At 58.9% G+C, this 18,633-nt stretch overlaps 1 protein-coding gene and 1 long non-coding RNA gene across 2 annotated transcripts in view; one reads left to right on the top strand and one right to left on the bottom strand.

The window, feature by feature from the left end:
- Positions 1 to 2,547: 2,547 nt before the first annotated feature.
- On the bottom strand, positions 2,548 to 5,610 carry LOC132684021 (uncharacterized). Its single transcript, XR_009612529.3, has 3 exons — positions 5,460 to 5,610; positions 4,114 to 5,244; positions 2,548 to 3,650 (listed from the first exon to the last, which is right to left on the bottom strand). It is a non-coding gene; the product is annotated as an uncharacterized LOC132684021 (long non-coding RNA).
- Positions 5,611 to 8,990: 3,380 nt separating this feature from the next.
- The window catches only part of UMODL1 (uromodulin like 1), a 70,131-nt gene continuing 60,488 nt past the window's right edge, over positions 8,991 to 18,633 (top strand). The window contains exons 1-5 of the mRNA XM_078452741.2: positions 8,991 to 9,277; positions 9,949 to 13,518; positions 13,595 to 13,796; positions 14,065 to 14,233; positions 17,713 to 17,955. Of these exons, the coding sequence (XP_078308867.2) occupies positions 14,158 to 14,233; positions 17,713 to 17,955 (319 nt within the window). The 5' untranslated portion in view covers positions 8,991 to 9,277; positions 9,949 to 13,518; positions 13,595 to 13,796; positions 14,065 to 14,157. The remainder of the gene's footprint in view (positions 9,278 to 9,948; positions 13,519 to 13,594; positions 13,797 to 14,064; positions 14,234 to 17,712; positions 17,956 to 18,633) is intronic.

The raw sequence follows: 18,633 nt of genomic DNA, 5'->3' as shown, positions 1-18,633 counted from the left end.
AAATGGTGGTGGGTAGTCACATGACCAGGAGGACATGAAGGGGCCAGGTTCTCTGTGGCCCTTCCCCCCGTGCATCAGTGCAGCTGGATGTTTGGTCCCTGGTCACTGCCCTCGGGAGTATCCTTCTCGGGACAAATACAGGAGGCTCTTTGCATGTGTCTCCCCCATTGAAAAGATCTGGATGGGGCGCCTGGGTGGCGCAGTCGGTTAAGCGTCCGACTTCAGCCAGGTCACGATCTCGCGGTCTGTGAGTTCGAGCCCCACGTCAGGCTCTGGGCTGATGGCTCGGAGCCTGGAGCCTGCTTCCGATTCTGTGTCTCCCTCTCTCTCTGCCCCTCCCCCGTTCATGCTCTGTCTCTCTCTGTCCCAAAAATAAATAAAAAACGTTGAAAAAAAAAAATTAAAAAAAAAAAAAAAAAAGAAAAGATCTGGAAGGTTTGAAAAGCTTGGAAGTAATTACTTGTCCAGAGATTACTTCCTTTGGGGAACAGAAGGACGCTTTTGGGGGGAAGATGTAGCCACTGTAAAAATAAAATACAGTAAAAATAAATGTAAAAATACAGTCCTGCAAGTGAGCAGAACTTTCTTGTAGTTTATAAAAGAATGCCCTTTATGGTTACCGTGTTTTCCAGTTCAGGATCCTTTCCAGGAACGTGGCATTCACTTGTCATGACCACAATGATATAGAGGGGGCATTCTTTTAACTTTTCGGTGGAGCATAAAACTAGAACCAGCCGCTGGCATGAACATCTACAGACTTGGAGTCCCCGGCTCCTTTCCCTCAGTCAGCAAACCAAACCCCAAACCACCTGACCTGGGCCAACGGCACATGGCTGGCTGGGAGCAGGGCTGCGAGGGGCTGTTTCCAGGTCTGCAGTGACCAAGCGCTGCCACCCCTGACCCCAGCCTGCCCGGAGTCTGGTATTCCATAGTGCCCGGTTCTCTGCTCCTGAATCTGCTTTCAGACTCTGCTCGTGTGGTAAAAGGCAGAGTTCTGGCCATGCTCTTTGACTGTGAGTTTAATTATAAAATTTGCCCTAGCTGTGAAGGAAGGAAAGCCTCCCAGCTAAATTAAAGTCAGGTTTCGACTGGGTCAGCCTGTCTACCCACAACTGAATAGTAATTCTTTGTCCAGAGTGATTCCGGTCACCCCAACCTCAGAGCCCTTTGTGGGGCTTCATCTCTGCAGACCAGTGCCCGTGAGCCGATGATGGCCCGGCTACTCTGGGCCCTGAGCCAGGGCGGGATTTAGACCAGAGCCTCCTGCTTGACCTCAGGCTAAGAGCTCCCGTGTTGTGGTCCTCTGGCTCAGGATCACGCACAAGATGGAGACGTGTTTTTAGCCTGCCTTTTAGCTGAGAAAAAAAAAAAATTTTTTTTAGGGGCGCCCGGGTGACTCCGTCGGTTGAACATCCGACTTCGGCTCAGGTCATCATCTCACGGTCTGTGAGTTCGAGCCCCGCATCGGGCTCTGTGCTGATGGCTCGGAGCCTGGAGCCCGCTTCGGATTCTGTGTCTCCCTCTCTCTCTGCCCCTCCCCGGCTCGCGCTCTGTCTCTCTCTCTCAAAAATAAATAAACATTAAAAAAATTGAAAAAGAAACCCTTTTAAAATGCTTATTACACTTTTTACCTCCCAGTAAAATGCCCCAGGTGCTTTGTAGGTAACTAGGAGACACTAGCAAATTAAGTAAGCCTGGCTTGGGTCACCCACTCGATTTTTCGACGGGCGGCCTTACAGGTGGTCCCACCTTCCTAACTGTGCTTTGAGAGTGGTAATGAAAACAAACATTCCCGCAAGACAAGAAGGACAAGAAGGCGAAGCTCAGCGTGTGGAAGAAGTCAGCTGAGGTGACCCGGCTGGTGAGGGGACCGGAGCCAGGCTGTTTCGGAGGCCGCCTCGGAGGTCGCCATCCCAGAGGTCACCACCTCAGAGGCCAGCATGGTAGGACGTGGGGAAAACCTCTAGCCGGCATCCCTAGTTCTAATTTTCGACTTTCTCTCACATAAATCTGTGCTTCTTCCCCGTGACAGACTTTCAGACTCCTGGCATCGGCCACCACGCCTGCTTCCGTCCTCCCTGGGGGAGCCCTTCCCAAACGCGGGCTCCAGGCCTGCCCTGCCCACCCCTCCCGAGCACGTCCACATCCCACCGGCTTTTACCCATTTGTATCGCTGTCAGCTAATGAGCGGTGGGTCCGCAGGGAGGATCCGAACTCTAGCTGGTGCCAGCCAGAGTGCAGTGGGCATCCAGGGTGGAGGGGGGACCGTGTGGCAGGCAGCAGAAGGTGGCCAGGGCTGCTGGTGTCGGGGGTGGGGGTGGGGGAGCGAGTGGTGAGGGGCAGTGGGGGTTGTGCGTCCGGGCAGGCAGGAGCACGCTGGGGAGTTGGGGATCAGGGGAGAGGACCCCCAAGAAAGGTCGAGTGAAACCCTAGTTCCTGCCTCACAGCCCTGCCTGGGCATCCCGGCACCACCCTGGGTGGCCCACAGGCACAGGTGAAACCACCCAGAATACCACCGGACAGGAAGTCCCATCACTAGGACTTCCTTCCTTCCTTTCTTTTTTAATGTTTATTTATTTTTGAGAGAGAGAGAGAGGCAGAGAGAAGAGGACAGAGGATCCAAAGCAGGCTCAGTGCTGACAACAGAGAGCTCCATGGGGGGCTCGAACTCATGAACCACGAGATCATGACCTGAGCTGAAGTCACATGCTTAACCGACTGAGCCCCCCAGGTGCGCCCCCGTCACTCGGGAATTTCTGTGTGTGGGGAACCGAGGGTCGAGAGGCCAGATGCAGCCCTGCAAAGGCCTTGCCCCTCCTCGCCTCTCCCTTGTCTCCAGGGTTCCCTGGGGGGGGGGGGGGGGGGGAGGGGCAGGTGGTGGGAGGTCTCCTTCCGGTTCCGCCCGCCGACCTTCTCCGCCAAACTCCACATGAGGCTATGACACGTCTGCAGCCTCCAGGCCAGAGCTGGGCCCACTGAGGCCCTTCCTCCCTCCTTCCCTTCCTTCTTCCCCTCCATCCGTGCAAGAGACGGCATTTCCAAGAGGATCAATCGAGGGATCCAAAGGCCATTTTATTGCTACTCTATAAACACTGAGAGAAGGAGGATTTCAAATTATTGTGCATCTCTGGGTCTCAGCTCTGGAAGGAAGGGCGGGAGGCTGTGGCCAAATCCCCCGGTTGCCGGGTGGACCGGCAGGCCCCGTGTGGTGGTGTCGCTGTGGCACGGCGGGGCCTCGCCTGGGATGGCCCTACCCCCCAGGCCACACCGCCCTTCTCTGACCGAGGCGTGCAGCGCAAGGCCAGAGGGACAGGCGCCACCTTGCCCCAGCCTCTGCTCCATTGTCAGCGTCCATCCTTCTCAGTTCGGAAACCTTGGGGGCAAATCACTGAAACGATCTGTACTGGTTGTTTCTCACACCCGGAGGCACGATCTTTCCGGAACCAACAGATCTCGGCAGGAGAGGGATTCCCAGTGTTGTGGTTTGCCCGCAGGCGTGCACTTAACCAAGTGTCTACGCGAAGACGTCTCCAGACCCAGAGTAAGCAGACCCGGGCAAGGATCCTGCCTGAGCCCCGCGCGATCCTTTCCTTTCCATTTGTTGCAGCGTCCTGTGGCTGCTGCAGGAAATCACCATAAAATCTGTCGGCCTGAAACAACAGAAATGTATGGTCTCGTGGTTCCAGAGGCCAGAAGTCTGAAATCCAGGACCGGGCAGGGCTGTCTCTCTCTGAGGTCCTGGTGTGTGTGTGTGTGTGTGTGTGTGTGTGTGTGTGTCTCCTGCCCCTGCCCCTTCCTGCTGCTGGTGTCGGGGGCTGGCACTGGTGGTCTTTGGCTCGTAGACACATCTGTTCAATCTCTGTGTGTTGGTGGGGGGTGTGGCATTGGATTCAGGGCTCGTCCTGATCCACGAGGGTCTCATTCTGGAGCCTTAACCTTAATCACATCTGCAAAGACCCTCTTTCCAGAAAGTCACATTCTGCGCTTCTGAGTGGACCTGTATTTGGTGGGGGTGGGGGGATACTAGTCAACCCTCTGCATCTGCTATCCTGGGTTATCCCTTCCTTGTCAGGGCAGCCCCGACCTGTGCAAACCCTCTGCCGAGACACTTACACGAGGCCCACGCTGCGTGTAGCGTTTCTCCGCGACTCATGCCTCAGAGGTGCTGGAAACACAGTGCTATCTTTTTCCTTCTGGGATGGAAAAATGTCGGCCACGGCCCGCCCCCACCCCCGCCAAGGGAGGCATTCCAAGCCGGTCTTTCCGTTTGGACTTTCTCATCGGTCTATCTTTTATTTATACAAGCCCCAAACCACGGAACGCTGCTTGGTAAACACTCAGTTATTTGCTCTGCCAATGCTGGGCTTGCAACCCCAGGCCCTCCCTTCCCCCCGAAAAGCCTCAGCAAAGTCACGGAGCGCCAGTGGACTTGCTTCGTGCATGTTTGAGGTTTGCCGAGAGACCGTTTCTCCCAACCCCGCTTCCAAAAACCCCGTAGCCTTCGGAAAATAGAAGAGGGCTTGGTCATCAGGAAGGAAGTACCCGGTTTTAAGAAGCCGTCACCAAACCTTCAGGGTGACTGTGGCCACCTTACTCTCCTGCCCGTTGGAAGGCATCCCCCCGCCTCGGGCCTGAGTCTCCAGTGGAAGGTTCCACACTGTTATGATGTTGTTGCTGTTGGTTTAAATGCCCGCCCGCGGCTTTCCAGCGGATAGTCTTGCTTGCCAGAAAGAACCGCCTTGCGGGGCCGGCCCTGAGTCAGGTTCTCCCCAGGATGGCCCGTCCGATCGCTTGGAAAACCAGAGCGGCCAGGATGATGAAGTCTGGGGTGCAGACTTCACCCTGTCCTGGGGTGCGGCACTCCGTCTGTCCTTGGTCAGTGATTGTACAGTGGTAGAAAGACGCACAAGGTAGCGTGGAGGGAGCGGCCGCCCCTGGAAGAACCTGAGATACCTAACAATATTAGATTTCAGTAGATTTCTAAGACCGGTGCACCTCTGAGCATCAGTCTCTCTCACCTGGGAGTGACTTCCCCTTACTCTTGGATTCCCTCGCCAGGAAGCAGGTGCGGAAAACTGCCGAGAAAGGAACTTTCCACTCTGTGATCTCCCAGGATGAGGCGAGGGCGAAGGGGCCTGAGCCCTAACCACCAGAGCAAAGCATTTTCCTGATGGCCCGCATGCCAGAGCGGTTGTGTTTGTCCCGGGAAGCATAGGCTGTCTGTGTATCTAGCCTAAGTTGCTCCTGGAACATAGGGTAGGGAAGGCCACCTCCCTTTTGGTGACCCCCCTAATGTGCCTGACGGCTGACCCAAGGCCATTCAGCTGACAAGCGTTTATTGAGTACCTACTGTATGCTAGACAAGGGTCTGGGTACCAGGAAGAGGCAGTCCTGGCCACGATCCCTCCCATGGTGGTCCCCACCGTCTATCAGGGTAGATATCTTTAAAGAATACTCACGCGGGGCACCTGGGTGGCTCTGTCGGTTAAGCATCCGACTTCGGCTCAGGTCATGGTCTCGCGGTTTCAGGGGTTCGAGCCCCACATCGGGCTCTGTGCTGACAGCTCAGAGCCTGGAGCCTGCTTTGGATTCTGTGTCTCCCTCTCGCTCTGCCCCTCCCCACTCACACTCTGTCTCTCTTTCTCAAAAATAAATATTTATTAAAAAGTTAAAAAAAAAAAGAACCCCCCTCCCCCATATAAAGTATAAAGGGGCCAACAACCCAGGGGGAGGAGGGATGGGGCCGGGATGGGGGCGGGAAAGCACAGACAAACTCAGTATTTGAGCTGGGGCCAGTTGGACCAGTATTTTATTTGTCTCCTCGTTGGCCCACCCCTGACCCGATGGCCCCGCTGTCCTCGCTGTCCTCACAAGCATTAGCCCCCCAGGCCCGGCCCCGTTGTGAATCCTGACCTTGGCCTCCCACCTCAGGCCGGCTTGGACCCCAGACCCGGGGCCTGGCGCTCAGCTCTATGCCTGTTACTGTTCAGGTTGTGACGATCTGCTCGGGGCTCCCCCACCCCCACCCCACGACAGCCCTGGCCGTTTCCCTTCTAGGGGCAGCAGTGTCTGGGCCCGGGGCCAGCCCTGCCACTCCTGGCGGACCTCCCTGAGGCCGGCCACCTGAGCCCCGACCCTGGTTCCCTGTCTGTGTCGTCTGGGTGCTCACGACTGACCCTGTCCTGGCGGCCGCACTGTCACCGGTTGCCTCCACCCTGACCAGCTGCTGCCCGGCCCCCTGGCCCTGCCCGGGATGAGCGTTCCCTGCCTGTACCCCTCGTGGGGACCGGCCAGCTCCCCTCTGGGTCCAGCACGGCTAGGCCCTTGCTGCCTGCCGCTCTGTCCCCAGGTGACCTGGGGGAAGGAGTCCGTTTGGCCCGCGGGTCCCCCCCCCCACAGACAGTGACTGGAGCTGACATTGCACAGCCCTTTCCATGTCCAAGGTCACCTCACGGTCACTCGCGTACTTAGCCTTCTTAAGGAGGGACGGGGGACGCCGGCCTCGGTGACGCAGCGATGAGGGGTGGCCTGCTGTCTGTTTGCAGACGAGGACGCAGCCCAAGGGCCTCCCAAAGCTGCCAGCACGTGAGTGCAGGGTTAGGGTCGGATCTGGATCGGGAGCTGGGCCCCCCTTGCCATGTACCCCGCTGCCCGGGGCTGAAGCCGCCCGCTGCTGAGCCATGACCTCAGACGCAGAGGCTGGAGGTGCGTGGGATTGTGGCCGTGGTGGGGCGCAGGGGTGGGGGTGACAAGAGCCCCACCTCCTCTGGCGGGTTCACCCAGAGCCGGCCTTTTTTTCACGACAGCGCTCCAGATAAGGCATTCCAGGGCTTAACAGGCCTCGTTATCTGACCCAAATACCTCCTGAAATTAAAGACTACCTCTTCTGACCCGGCCCTGAGGGACACGGAGGCCCCGTCTCATGCCCCTGAGGGGTCAGCACCTTGCGCACAGGTGCAGGGGATGATGCCTACTCCAGGAGAGGCGTGGGCCTCCGATGCCACGCTACCCCTGGTGACGGCTGGAAGGACGGGGACTCCGGGAGGCCCCGCCCCCTCTGAGCCTCAGGGACCGTCCCCCCCACAGGTTCCTTACAGGAACCGAGGTCCTGGCCCACAGCCTTCGCGGGCCGTGTCTGCTCCCCACAGGTCTCGGCGTTCATCCGTGGCGACATACCTACCGTGGCAAATGACTGCTTGGGAACCTGTTCAATGTCCGCCTTGGGCATCACACTTTCTGCCGGATCACTCCCGCCAGGAAAGCACCACAAACCAGGGCAAATGTGTTCTTTCCCAGCCTGGAGGCCGGAAGCCCCGAACCCAGGTGTCGCAGGGCCGCGATCGCTTCTGTGGGGCTAGGCTCTTCTCACTGCCATCCCCGCCTCTGTTGTCACACGGCCTTTCCCTCTACAAGGACACAGTCCAGTTGGACTTAGGTCCACCCTAAGCCGGCATAACCTCGTCTTAGCTCAGTTGCATCTGCAAAGGCCCCATTTCACAGGTACCCGGGTAGGCTTGACCATTGCTTCCTGGGGGACGCGGTGTAACCCACAACAGACCGGGAGGCTTTCTGGGTCTGGGTCCTGAGCTCCCGGGGTGTCCCAGAAGGGCGTGGGGACGGCTGGGGCGTGAATGCGTGAACAGGTGAGGAGCTGACTCTGCAAACAGGTTGTCGGTGAAAAGACCCACCATCCAGGACATCCAGTGATGCGTGCTGCCGATTTGCCTCTCGTGTCCTCTCCTCTCTTGTAGCTTTGATTGTTCTCAACCGCGAACTCTCTGTATCGACAGCACCCCCTCCCCCATTCTCACTTCCTGTTTCCGGCCTCTGGCTGAGCAGTGTCAGAAGCTGAAGCCGGCAGGGCTGGACGTGTCCTAGAGAGAAGGCATGCGTCTGCCCACGTAAGAAACAGTGACCTCGCCCCGGCCCCACACGTGTCCCCAGCAGCTTCCGGTGTCCCCTGGGGCTGCCGGGGAACCAGGCCCCGAGCTGCTCACAGGGACAGGGGAGTGAGATGGACCCACGGAGGCTGGCAGAGTGTGCTCGTGGTGCCTCTGAGGCTGGCTTTGGCGTTGACCTCGGGCACTTTCTCCTCCAGCCCAGAGGCTCTGAGCGCATCTCTGGCCACTTCTCACAGAACCAGCAAGACCGATGGCATTTGAGGGGCACAGACATCCAGACCTCAACGTACACGAAAGGTTTTTTGGGACCGATTGTGCACAGAAAGAAATGCTGTCACACACAGCCGGCAGAGGCTGCAGCTGGCAGAAAGGCGGGGGGGTAGGGGGTGGGGGGGGGGCTGGGACCAGGTTGGGGCCTGAATGACCCGATGCTGGCCCTTCTGGCACTTTCCCCCCAGGTCCTGCTCCCAAGCCGTGCTGAACCCAGGACCCTCCAGGCAGGATGAAGGCCTCGGGACAAAAACAGCACTCTCTGAAACCACTCACAGTAGACGGTACAAGAACGAGAGGTTGGGAGAGATTTTGTAAGTTAAAGTGGCGAGGTTTGCAGAGAAGCCTTGCGGGGCAGGCCCAGTGCCCGTGACCCCGTGGGGAGCCGCCCAGATGTGGCTGAGATAACAGATTCCTGCCAGAGGAGGGGAAAGGCGCCTTTCTGGTGGGGTGAAGTCGTTACAGACCCAGTAGATCAAAGGGAGGGATTTTTCCTGCTGTGGTCGGCGAGCTGGGCAGTCAACCACACCGGGAAACACCTAGCGTCGTCGATCACCTTTGGAGATGTTTCCCGAAGGTTTCCCTGCAGCCCTGCAAAGGGCAGAGACCCCTGAGCCTGGAAGGGGTGGAAACCCGCCCATGTGATTTTAGACTGACGGACACACTTCCTGCAGCGATGATGTGATTACCCACCCACGGATCCCACGCATGCCGTCTCTTCCCGTTCGCCCCCAAAATCTCTGCTGGAACTGGGGGGCCCACGGGGGCGGGGCAGTGGGGGAGGGGGGCGGTAAGAGGGCCAGGCCGGGGGCGGGGGGCGTGAGGAAAGACGCGGGCAGGGGCGGTTTCTCCCTCTGGAGGCTCAGAGGGAGGGTCCTTCCTCGCTTCGTCCAGTCTCCAAGCGCTGCCACCAGCCTTGGCTTGCAGACCCCTCCCTTCGACCTCTGCCTCTGTCCGTCCACAGCCTCCCCCTCTGTGCGTCTCCCGTTGGCCCCCCTGCTCTTATGAGGACACCCGGTCATCAGATTTAGGACCCACCCTGGATCCAGGAGGACCTCATCCCAGGACCCTTCTGTTAATCGCGTCTGCAAAGACTCCGTCTCCAAGTAGGTTTACATTCACAGGCACCGGGGGTTAGAACGTGGACATATCTTTTTATGCCCCCTCACCGAGGGCACCCCACTTTTATTTCCTTATTGGCAAAGCGTCCAGGGTCTGGACTGGGTCACCGGCTGTCCACCTTGCTGCCCCTTGAAATTCCCCCAGGTGCCTTAAAGAAAGGGGTCCTCTCCCTCCCCCAGAGATGCTGGGCCCCTTTCCTGGGTTGGGAGGTGGGGGCTGGAATTTCTTAAAGAGCTTCGCAGCAGTCGACACACTCATCTGGTTTTCACGGGGACTCCGCGGTGTTCGTAGCGAAAGTCCCGCATCCCGAGAGATGCCTCGGTCCCAGGCAGAGCGGGCACCTGGGTGACACTGTCCTTAGGGCGGGCAGGGGTGAAAGCCACAGACTTGACCCGCCCCCTGGTGGGGGCCCTCTGCTTCTGAGAATCCTCCCCTCCGCCCCCAGGGGTGGCTTTGCCCCAAGTAGGAGGTGCGTGCGCACAAGGCCTCTCAGAGCCGTAATTAAAGCCGAAATCTTTCCGGAAGCAGGCTGGTGGGCCACAGTGCGGACCACAGGCCACAGGACACCTGCTCCCCGGGCCGCCCGCCCTCCATCCGGCATCCCCGAGTTTCTGGGCGGCTCGTTCTTATTCTGCACTCGTCTTCCTTCCTTCAGACCCTTCCTCACGGAACATCTTTAGAGCACGGCCCAGGGCAGTGACCAGCCACAGCCTCACAATCAAACTGGGCACCGCAGTGAGGTCAATCGTGGCCAAAGCCACAGTTTCCGGATCCCACTCCCCCAGCACTGACCCCAAACCCCCAAGAGCACTCTGGAGGGTCGTCACAAGGGCAGTGAAGGCTGGTACTTCTCGCGGAGGGGGTCGCTCTGCTGGGATGCCCTCTGCAGAAGCAGCGCCCTCACCTACCTCCCCTGTGTGCCTCCGTGGCACCGGAGCTCCGTGGGGCAGCCTTACTCCCTGGGCCACGGGGATCTTCCCGCCGTAAGGAGAGCATGGCTTCATTCAGGCTTGGACAGAAAGTGTGCATCCTGATCGACAGGACTGGGGTTCTGAGCAGCAGCATCTACGGGATTTGCAACGCTAAACACAAAAGGAAGACGTAAGGCAAGGATAAAAAATGCGTGTGTGTTTGCGTGTAGATGCCCGTGGGACGAGGAAGAACACGGCCACAGCGAAAACAAGGGAGGCCCTGAGAACTCTTCAGAAGGCTTTGGGGGCTGTCACGCGGTGGGTGGTGTCATTTTGTTGTTGGTTCTCCGGAGGGGTGGGTCCCAGGGAGGCCAGCTTCCCTGCCCTGTCCAGAGCGATTTTCTGGCCGAGCCGCCCCCGCCAGAGGGTCCTCGGGTGTTTGCAAGGATGTCGTTGGGGTCCTCAAGCTCTCACCTGAGTCCCCCCGGCCAAGAAGTTACCTGCGTTTTCAAAAGGCCCCTCCTGGGGACACCACGCCCCCAGGAAACACCATTCTGGGTAACACAGCCTGGGTTGGATCCGAACCTCTGAACCCGACCTTCTTACAGCCTCACTGGGCTCCTCTCCAGCCCTTGACCCTGGAGGTAGCCCCGCCCAGCTCCCCTTAGAGCCGAAGGCTCCTCCCCCCACCCCCAGCGCGGTCCCCGCCAATTGGCAGGGAACAGAGCAGACCCCATGCCGCCCCTGCCCAGAGCCCCCAGTTCCCACAGGGGCCTGACCCTGCAGCCGGGACCCCGGGGAGAGGTTCCACGGCGAGCCCCCACGCCTGCAGGACACCCTGCCACCTGTGTGTCCCCCCGCACTATCGTCCCCCCAGCCCGAGGCCGGGTGAGGCAGGGAGGCACGTTCCACCAGATAGATGGTCATTGTGAAGGATGCGTGTTGAGCAGGATTCCGGAAGGGGGCTGTGAGCAATGTCACCCCTCGTGTCACCCCTGCCCTAGACCACTGTGGCGAGCCCCTCTCCCCGGGGCCGCTCACACCATCCCTTGGGACGAGATTGCCGCGTCCTAGGACAGCGCTGGGGGCACATACGTTTTGGCCCGCAGGGTAACGACAGTGGTGATTTTGTGGTGGGGTCTGTCGTTCACAGGACGAGGGACCTCAGAGCCTGAGATGAGAAGGTGCCGGTGAGGTCCGTTCACCCTCTTCCTGCAGCTGGAGAGGGCGGGGGGGGGGGGGGGGGGGGGGGGGGCAGCTCGGGCGCCGCTCACGTCCTTGGAGACACGTTCCAGGGACAGGAAGCACCTCGGCATCCCGTGGGTGTGTGTGCCAGTGTATGAGCGAGCAGGCGTGTGTGTCGGCACGTGCGCGTGCACACACAAGCGCGAGAGCGTGCAAGCAGGGGGCACGTCTGCACCTGCTCACGTTAGAGTGTGAGTGTGCAAGCACCTGGGAGTGCGTGCGTGCGCACAGGCAACAGGGTGAGCGTGCAAGCACCTGCACTGTACGCGCACACGCGAGTGCGAGCGAGTGTGCACGGGTGTGCGCGCGCGTGAGCTCACGTGAGCGTGAACGTGCCTGTCCACACACACGGATGCGTGCGTGTGTGCGTGTGAACGAGCGTCACAGTGCACTAGCAATCCCCCTGAGATCCCTAGTTCTTGGGCCCCGTGTTGGGCAAGATGCCGGGGTTTCCTCGCAGGGGCCTGGGGGCGGGGGCTCTTTGCCCGATGGACACGTGACCAGACCCTTCTTGAAGTCATGGGCGTGACGTCCTGGAGAGACTCCCCTCTCCCCGCCACGTTGCGGTGCGTGGTTATTTTGTCCTCAGAGCGTTTACATGGAAAAGAAGAACGTGGAAAAACCCTGCGGCCGTCATGCAGAAGAACATGCGTAAATAGTAGCTGGAAGGAAGTACCTCACTGCGGATGGAGTGAAAAGGCCGCACGTGGTTTTCTGTTTGTGCTTGTAACAAAAGGAGGGTGAGGGAGGACCCAGCTCGAAACAGACGGTCACTTTTGAGAGTTTCTTAGAATCACGTGAGTTTTGATACAAAGGGAAAGCACGCTGTGACAACGCTTCGTGGACAATTCCAAATCAGCACGAAGTGCTCAGCCGGAGAGATGTCTTGACCTCGCTCGGCTCTCTTGGGGCCTCCGGCTGGGCGTTCTCCCGGTTGGAACCTTGGCCAGACCGGGAGTGATGTGCGAAGAACTCGGGCTTCAGGATTGAATCTTCCAGTCGCTGGCTGTGTGGCCTCTCTGACCCTCAGTTTCCGTATCTGTGCGATGGGAGGCAAGGGATCCACTGCATAGAGTCGCAGTTCTGAACGTGCGAGAAAATAGCACACAGGACCACTTGCCAGGTTTAGAATGTAAAGGTGTGACCGCACCTTCCTGTTTTACAGACGCTCTCGTCCGTGACAGCGGTCACGGCTCTCAGAAATAGAAGAATATCGCAAAACAGATTCATCTCACACGTTTAAACGTTCAGGCTTTTTCATTTATCGCTGGTGCTGATTAAATCCCGTCTTTTCTCGACTATTGCGTTATAGCTCCAAGATGTACTCTTTTCGTATTGCAACTTTTTTTTTTTTTTTTTTTTAATCCCAGCGGTTTCTGAGTCAATCCCGACTACCGGCTTTCTGCAGAGGGCACTGCCTTCCAAGACGCTCGCGCTGAGCCCCTCCGCTGCCTGATTGTTTCCACCTCCTCGTTGTTGTCGTTGTCCTGGAATCTGTCCTGTAACCACTAACCGCGCGAACGCGGCCGTCCGTCATCCTAGCGGTTAACCTACTGAGGATAGGAGGTGTAGCAACGGTGCTGTGGGAGTTGGGCTGGAAGGTCCCTTTCTGGAAGGCCTGGGCTGTGGTGAGAGCGCCAGGGGAATAACACCTCTGAACCCTCCGGCCAAGACGGATCTTGGTTACCTTCCCTGAGAGTCTTCCCAGCGGAACTAGTGAGGTCTTGACCTGGCGCTAACGGGCTCCAGCTTCGGTGCCAACCAGGCAGCGAAAGACGGCCTGACGGACGACGAGGACGGCCTCGCCCACGAGAAAGTACCTCGTGTGAAACTTACATGCCAAACGCACACACCGGGCGTGGCGGCCACCGAGATAAAACGTACGTCGGCCGAAGCCCCATCACCCGCTCCGTTTTTCACTCCTCTGGCTCTGTCTGCCTCGCGCCCCTGTTCACGGGAGCGAACAGAATTGTGTCCTCGTGGAGATGGCTTTGTGGGGACCGTGCCGACTTTACGCCGTGAGCGGCTGTACCGCCATCTTCGTGGCGAGCCCGCCGGTGTCCGTGTTGGTGCGTCGGGGTGCTCGGTGATGAGTTACGTTCCTGCTCTCCCGTGGTGGCCCACTTTGACGCTTTTCCCTTTTAGATGCTGACCGGGAACGGACGTCTCTGAGACTGCCGCTTCGTGGCCCTCAGATCACCCCCCAGGAAGAGGTCTCTGGGTTCCGGCCTATGAACATTTTTATGGCTTTGATCCGTATTGTCCAGCGGTGTGAAGGACGCTTTGCTGAATCTGATGTACCACTTTGATTTGGTGCTGTTTTCTCCTGCCAGTTTGCGACGATACGGTAAGAGAATACCTTGTGCTTGACGGAGGGAGTCAGATCTGGGTCTGAAATGTGTTTTCTGCGTAACAACGAGATGGGACCTAGCGATGCCGCCTGGCGGTTGGGTACTCACCTTTCCCGAAAGATGCAATCTGTCTGCTGCGAGAATGGGCTGTGCCATGCGGGCCCCCCGAGGGACACGGCCGCGCTGGTGGCGGGTGTTAACAAGCAGGCATAAGGGACCGTTCCCCCGGAGCACGCTCTCTGAAGCCATCGCCACCGCCAGCAGGAACAGAAGGGCCCTTTCTCCAGGCCCCGGTGGCCCAGACCCCTTTGTGTAGCCGCCCAGGAGAGGCCTAGAGCCACATTGCCTCCGACGACCATGCTCGGGACCCTCGGGCTGGCCCTGCTGGCTCTGGTCAGCACGGTGGGCCCGAGCCAGGCCAGCGGCTTTACAGGTAAGGGCTCTGGGCTCAGCATGGGGGATGCTGGAGGAGCAGAGGGGGGGTGGTGGCTCCCGGGGAGGGGGTCTCGTGAGGGGGGGGCCCCACAAAGACGCATCTGCTTCGAGAGGTGGTGTCGTTTCCATTTTGCCAAACTTTCTGGTGGCCACAAAAGAGGCAGTGTGCGTACCCCCGAGTCAGCTGGGCGTCGGTGGTGTTTAAATGCAGATTCCAAGTCGGCGGGTCTGGGGTGGGGCCTGGAACTGTGCATTTCTGCTGCGGGTCGGCAGGCCACACTGACGGGTGTGTCCTTAGAGGCTCGGAATCGAAGTCTCCCGAGCCTCGGAGGGTTGGAGTCCCCTACTCGCGGGTAAGGAGAGGGAGACCCAGAGCGGTCAGGCACTCACCGGAGGCCACCCAGCTGGCAGTGAGCTGAATTGCCACGGGCCCTGGCTCGAACCTTCTTCCCCTGCCAGGCAGGCTCCGGCTTGTGAAGTGGGCTCTCACCGCCAGGTCCCCCCACTTGGGCTCCGCCAGCCCGAGTTTCCTCGGTCCACGAGGGTGCAAAGGGGCCAACGGGACAGCAAGGAGCCCAGCGAGGGCACCTGCCCCAAGCGTTTGCCGGGCACACGTTCCTGCTTGAGGCAGGTCAGGTTTTTGAAGCCCGGGATTTTGGAGCCGTGAGATCGCAAACCTTTGAAATCATTTGCTTTTGAAATCTGTCTTACTCAGCTGGGAATTCACACAGGCTCCACAGTCAACTGCGGCTTAGCACTGGTTTAAAGTTTGTTCTGCCACGAGCAGAATTTTGGGTGGTGATTTCTTTCCCTTGACTTTCCCTGCGGACTGGGTAACGTGTGAAGGCTGCAGCTCAGTCGCGGTAAGAGCGGGAGGCTCGAGAAGCTGGAAATGACCGGAGGGACTTCACGAGCCCCTCCCTCACGGTGCCTGTGGGGACCCGGGGCGGGGGGCAGAGGCTCAGTGTCACATCAGGGCTGCTCAGCCACCTGCTGTCATGTGCCACATGCTGCTGTTACAGGCGAAGTTCCATTTACTTACTTCCGGGGGGCACGGATAGTATTTGACCATGGGATGGGGTCACTGGGAGGGCGTGAAACGAGCTCAGAATCACACAACTGGTGTTTGGGGAAGCGGGTGCGAATTCGGATCTTCTGACCCCAGGATGACACTCACTCCAGCGTGATAAGGTTTCCCACCTCTGAGACTAAAACCCAGGACTCCCGACTCCCATGCTGGTGGCTCCTGGAAGGATTTACAGAACAGGGAGGAATTGTTCTAAGGTTTCTCCTCTGGACTCTGCCAAGGAACCAGGATTCAGAGAACCTGGTGTCCCCTGGGAAAGGCAAAAAACAAAACAAAACAAATAGATCCCAAATGCACTTTCGGGGGAGACGTGCGTGTGTGTGTGTGTGTGTGTGTGTGCGCACTTTTGCGTGCAGGAAGGCTCTGCTGATGCTCAGCTGGGACCTTGTCATGACTGGATGGAGACAGTGGCTCTCTAGAGGCTGGGGAAATGTAACCTTCATTAGTGGTTGGCATCTCCTCTTTGGTTTCAGATGCAAAACAAAATCTAGAGCCACCTTGCCAAATTCTTGGTGCAGGAAGCCTCGGGCTCTGTCTTGCTCGGCACCATCACTCGGTGAGTGGCCTCTCCAGTCCCTCATCCAAGTGACATCCAAGCTCTGGGCCGTCACCCGGCCTGGGAAGCTGGTTTCTGCTGCCCAACCCCAGGTACGAGGGCCTCCCCATTCCTCTCCAAAGCGCGCTGTAACCGATCCCCTTGGGGACAAGCGGCAGCAGGTGATGTCCTTTCCCAGAGGCCCTGCCACCCGCAGTGTCGACTGGGAGACAGCCCCTTGGCTCACGTGACTTCGGAGCGGGCTCGCCCTGGGTGCTGGGATTCAGCACCGCGTTCTGCCCAGAGTAAGGCTGCAGGCTCCCTCATCAGCCTGAGCCGGACGGCTGGCTCGGCCCCATTTCTCTCCGGGGGTCACCAGCCCCCGAAGTCTTGCTTTCTGCATGCTCGTGGGATGCTGTGAGGTCAAGGAGGGAGTCTGTCCTAGTGTTGGTGATGCAGGTTATTTCTGCTGCCATCTCGCAGCTGCTCCCAGAAGCCCAGCTTCTCACGGAGGGGTAGACGCTATAATATTGAGCGCCTCCCCTGCGGCTGCACAGTTGCACAAAGCTTAGAGCTCAGAGGTTAAGTAAGTATCTGATTCCTTCCTTCTACACGGAGGGCTCCTGAGGGCAGAGCCCCAGGCTCGCTGCTAAGCGTTAGCTCCCTGGGGTTGCCCCGACACAGCACCACAGTGCAGTCTCAAACAGTAGCGATTTAGTCCCTCCCTGCTCTGGAGGCCAGGAGTCCGAGATCAAGGCGTGCGCAGGGCTGGGTTCTCCGGAGGAATCCGCTCCATTCTCTTCGCCGCTTCCGGGGGTTTTCTGGAGACCCTGGCACCCTTGCTCGGTCAAGGTAGCGCTCCGATCTCTGCCTGCGTCCTCACGTGGCGCCCTCCCGTTTGCGTGTCTGTCTCTGTGTCCAAATTCCCCCTTTTGTGAGGACACCAGTCATCATGGATTGGGGCCACCCTACTGCAGCATAATCTCCTCTTAACTAAATATATCTGCCAAAACCTATTTCCAGAACTTCAACACATGAATTTCGGAAGGGTGGGTGGGGACACAATTCAGCCCGTAACAGTTCCTGCTACCACAGAGGCTCCGTGGGCACACGGGAGCCCCACGACCCAGGCTGGTGAAGGTAGGGGGTGCCTCGGGGTCTTGAGGACCCCACGATCGTGCAGACGGAGGGACAGGGGCCACGGGCGTCTGTGCGCAGCAAGGGGGCTCCAGGCCAGAGACACAGCGGCAGGTGGATGTCGTCCTCCAGGGGGCGCGGTGCTCTCATCGCCCATCCGCGCTAATTTGCCACCTGTGAACTTCTCACGTGTGCTCGAAGCATCGTTTATTTACCCTTCCGCCCCATGCCAACTGTCGCTGCCATCTGGGCCTGGCGAGGGGCAGCCCTTCATGCATATTTACCGGGGGGAACGGGCGTGCGTGCGTTCCACGTGCGGCATACTCGGGGCTCGTGGAGATTCAGGGGCGATTCAGGACGCTCCAGCCCGCTGAACCAGGGGGCGCGGCGCATGAGCCCCAGAAGCCGGAGCCCCTACTCCATGTCTTCGGCGTGTGGTCCGCCCCTGGGCTGCAGGAAGCATGGATCGGACCCGGTGGCATCTCCGGGCTCTGCAGAGGGGACTGCTGGGCGTGTAGGTCCCCCTTATGCCTCGTTCCTCCCGCTTCACGCGATTGCCTGGTGGGCAGGCCCGGGGGCTGTGCCGGTGCCCAAGGTCCTGATTCCCTCGCTCTTGCAGAAGTGGAGGACTTATCCAGAACCCCTCCTAGCGAGTTGATTCCCGAATTTTCTCTGTTGTCTCCCTCCATCCCTGCCCTCCTCCCCTCCCCCCCCGCAGAAAACGGCCTTTCCTTGCTGAGTTTCCAGCTGTGCAACTACACCGTGACCCGAAACGTCCAGAAAGTGGAGGCCGTCCACACGTCGCACGTGACCTACACTCCCTGCGGCGGGTGGATCCCGTGGAGGAGGTGCCCCAAGACGGTGTACAGAACTCAGTACCTGGCCGTGGACGTCCCCCAGCCCAGGAACGTGACCGACTGCTGTCGGGGTTATGAGCAGCTGGGCCTCTACTGCGTCCCGCGTGAGTCCAGGGCGCCGGCGGGTGGGGGGAGGAGGGAGGGGCGGCTCCCTTGTCCTCTCCCCGGGACTCCTGATGACTCTCAGGACGGTCGCTGTGCACACCGTTAGCCCTGAACCTACTAGGTCCTTCTGGAACAATGGTCCCCAAGCTGAACCTACTAGGTCCTTCTGGAACAACGGTCCCCAAGCTGAACCTACTAGGTCCTTCTGGAACAACGGTCCCCAAGCTGAACCTACTAGGTCCTTCTGGAACAACGGTCCCCAAGCTGAACCTACTAGGTCCTTCTGGAACAACGGTCCCCAAGCTGAACCTACTAGGTCCTTCTGGAACAGTGGTCCCCAAGCTGAACCTACTAGGTCCTTCTGGAACAATGGTCCCCAAGCTGAACCTACTAGGTCCTTCTGGAACAGTGGTCCCCAAGCTGAACCTACTAGGTCCTTCTGGAACAGTGGTCCCCAAGCTGAACCTACTAGGTCCTTCTGGAACAGTGGTCCCCAAGCTGAACCTACTAGGTCCTTCTGGAACAGTGGTCCCCAAGCTGAACCTACTAGGTCCTTCTGGAACAGTGGTCCCCAAGCTGAACCTACTAGGTCCTTCTGGAACAATGGTCCCCAAGCTGGGGCGTGCATCAGGATTGTCTGGATGGCTCGTCCACCCCACAGATTTTGGAACCCGTGG

Source organism: Panthera onca, chromosome C2, assembly GCF_046562875.1.
Source record: "Panthera onca isolate mPanOnc1 chromosome C2, mPanOnc1 haplotype 2, whole genome shotgun sequence".
Lineage (NCBI taxonomy): Eukaryota > Metazoa > Chordata > Mammalia > Carnivora > Felidae > Panthera > Panthera onca.
Note: the sequence above shows the minus strand (reverse complement) of the source record. Positions and strands in the feature narration are given on the sequence as shown.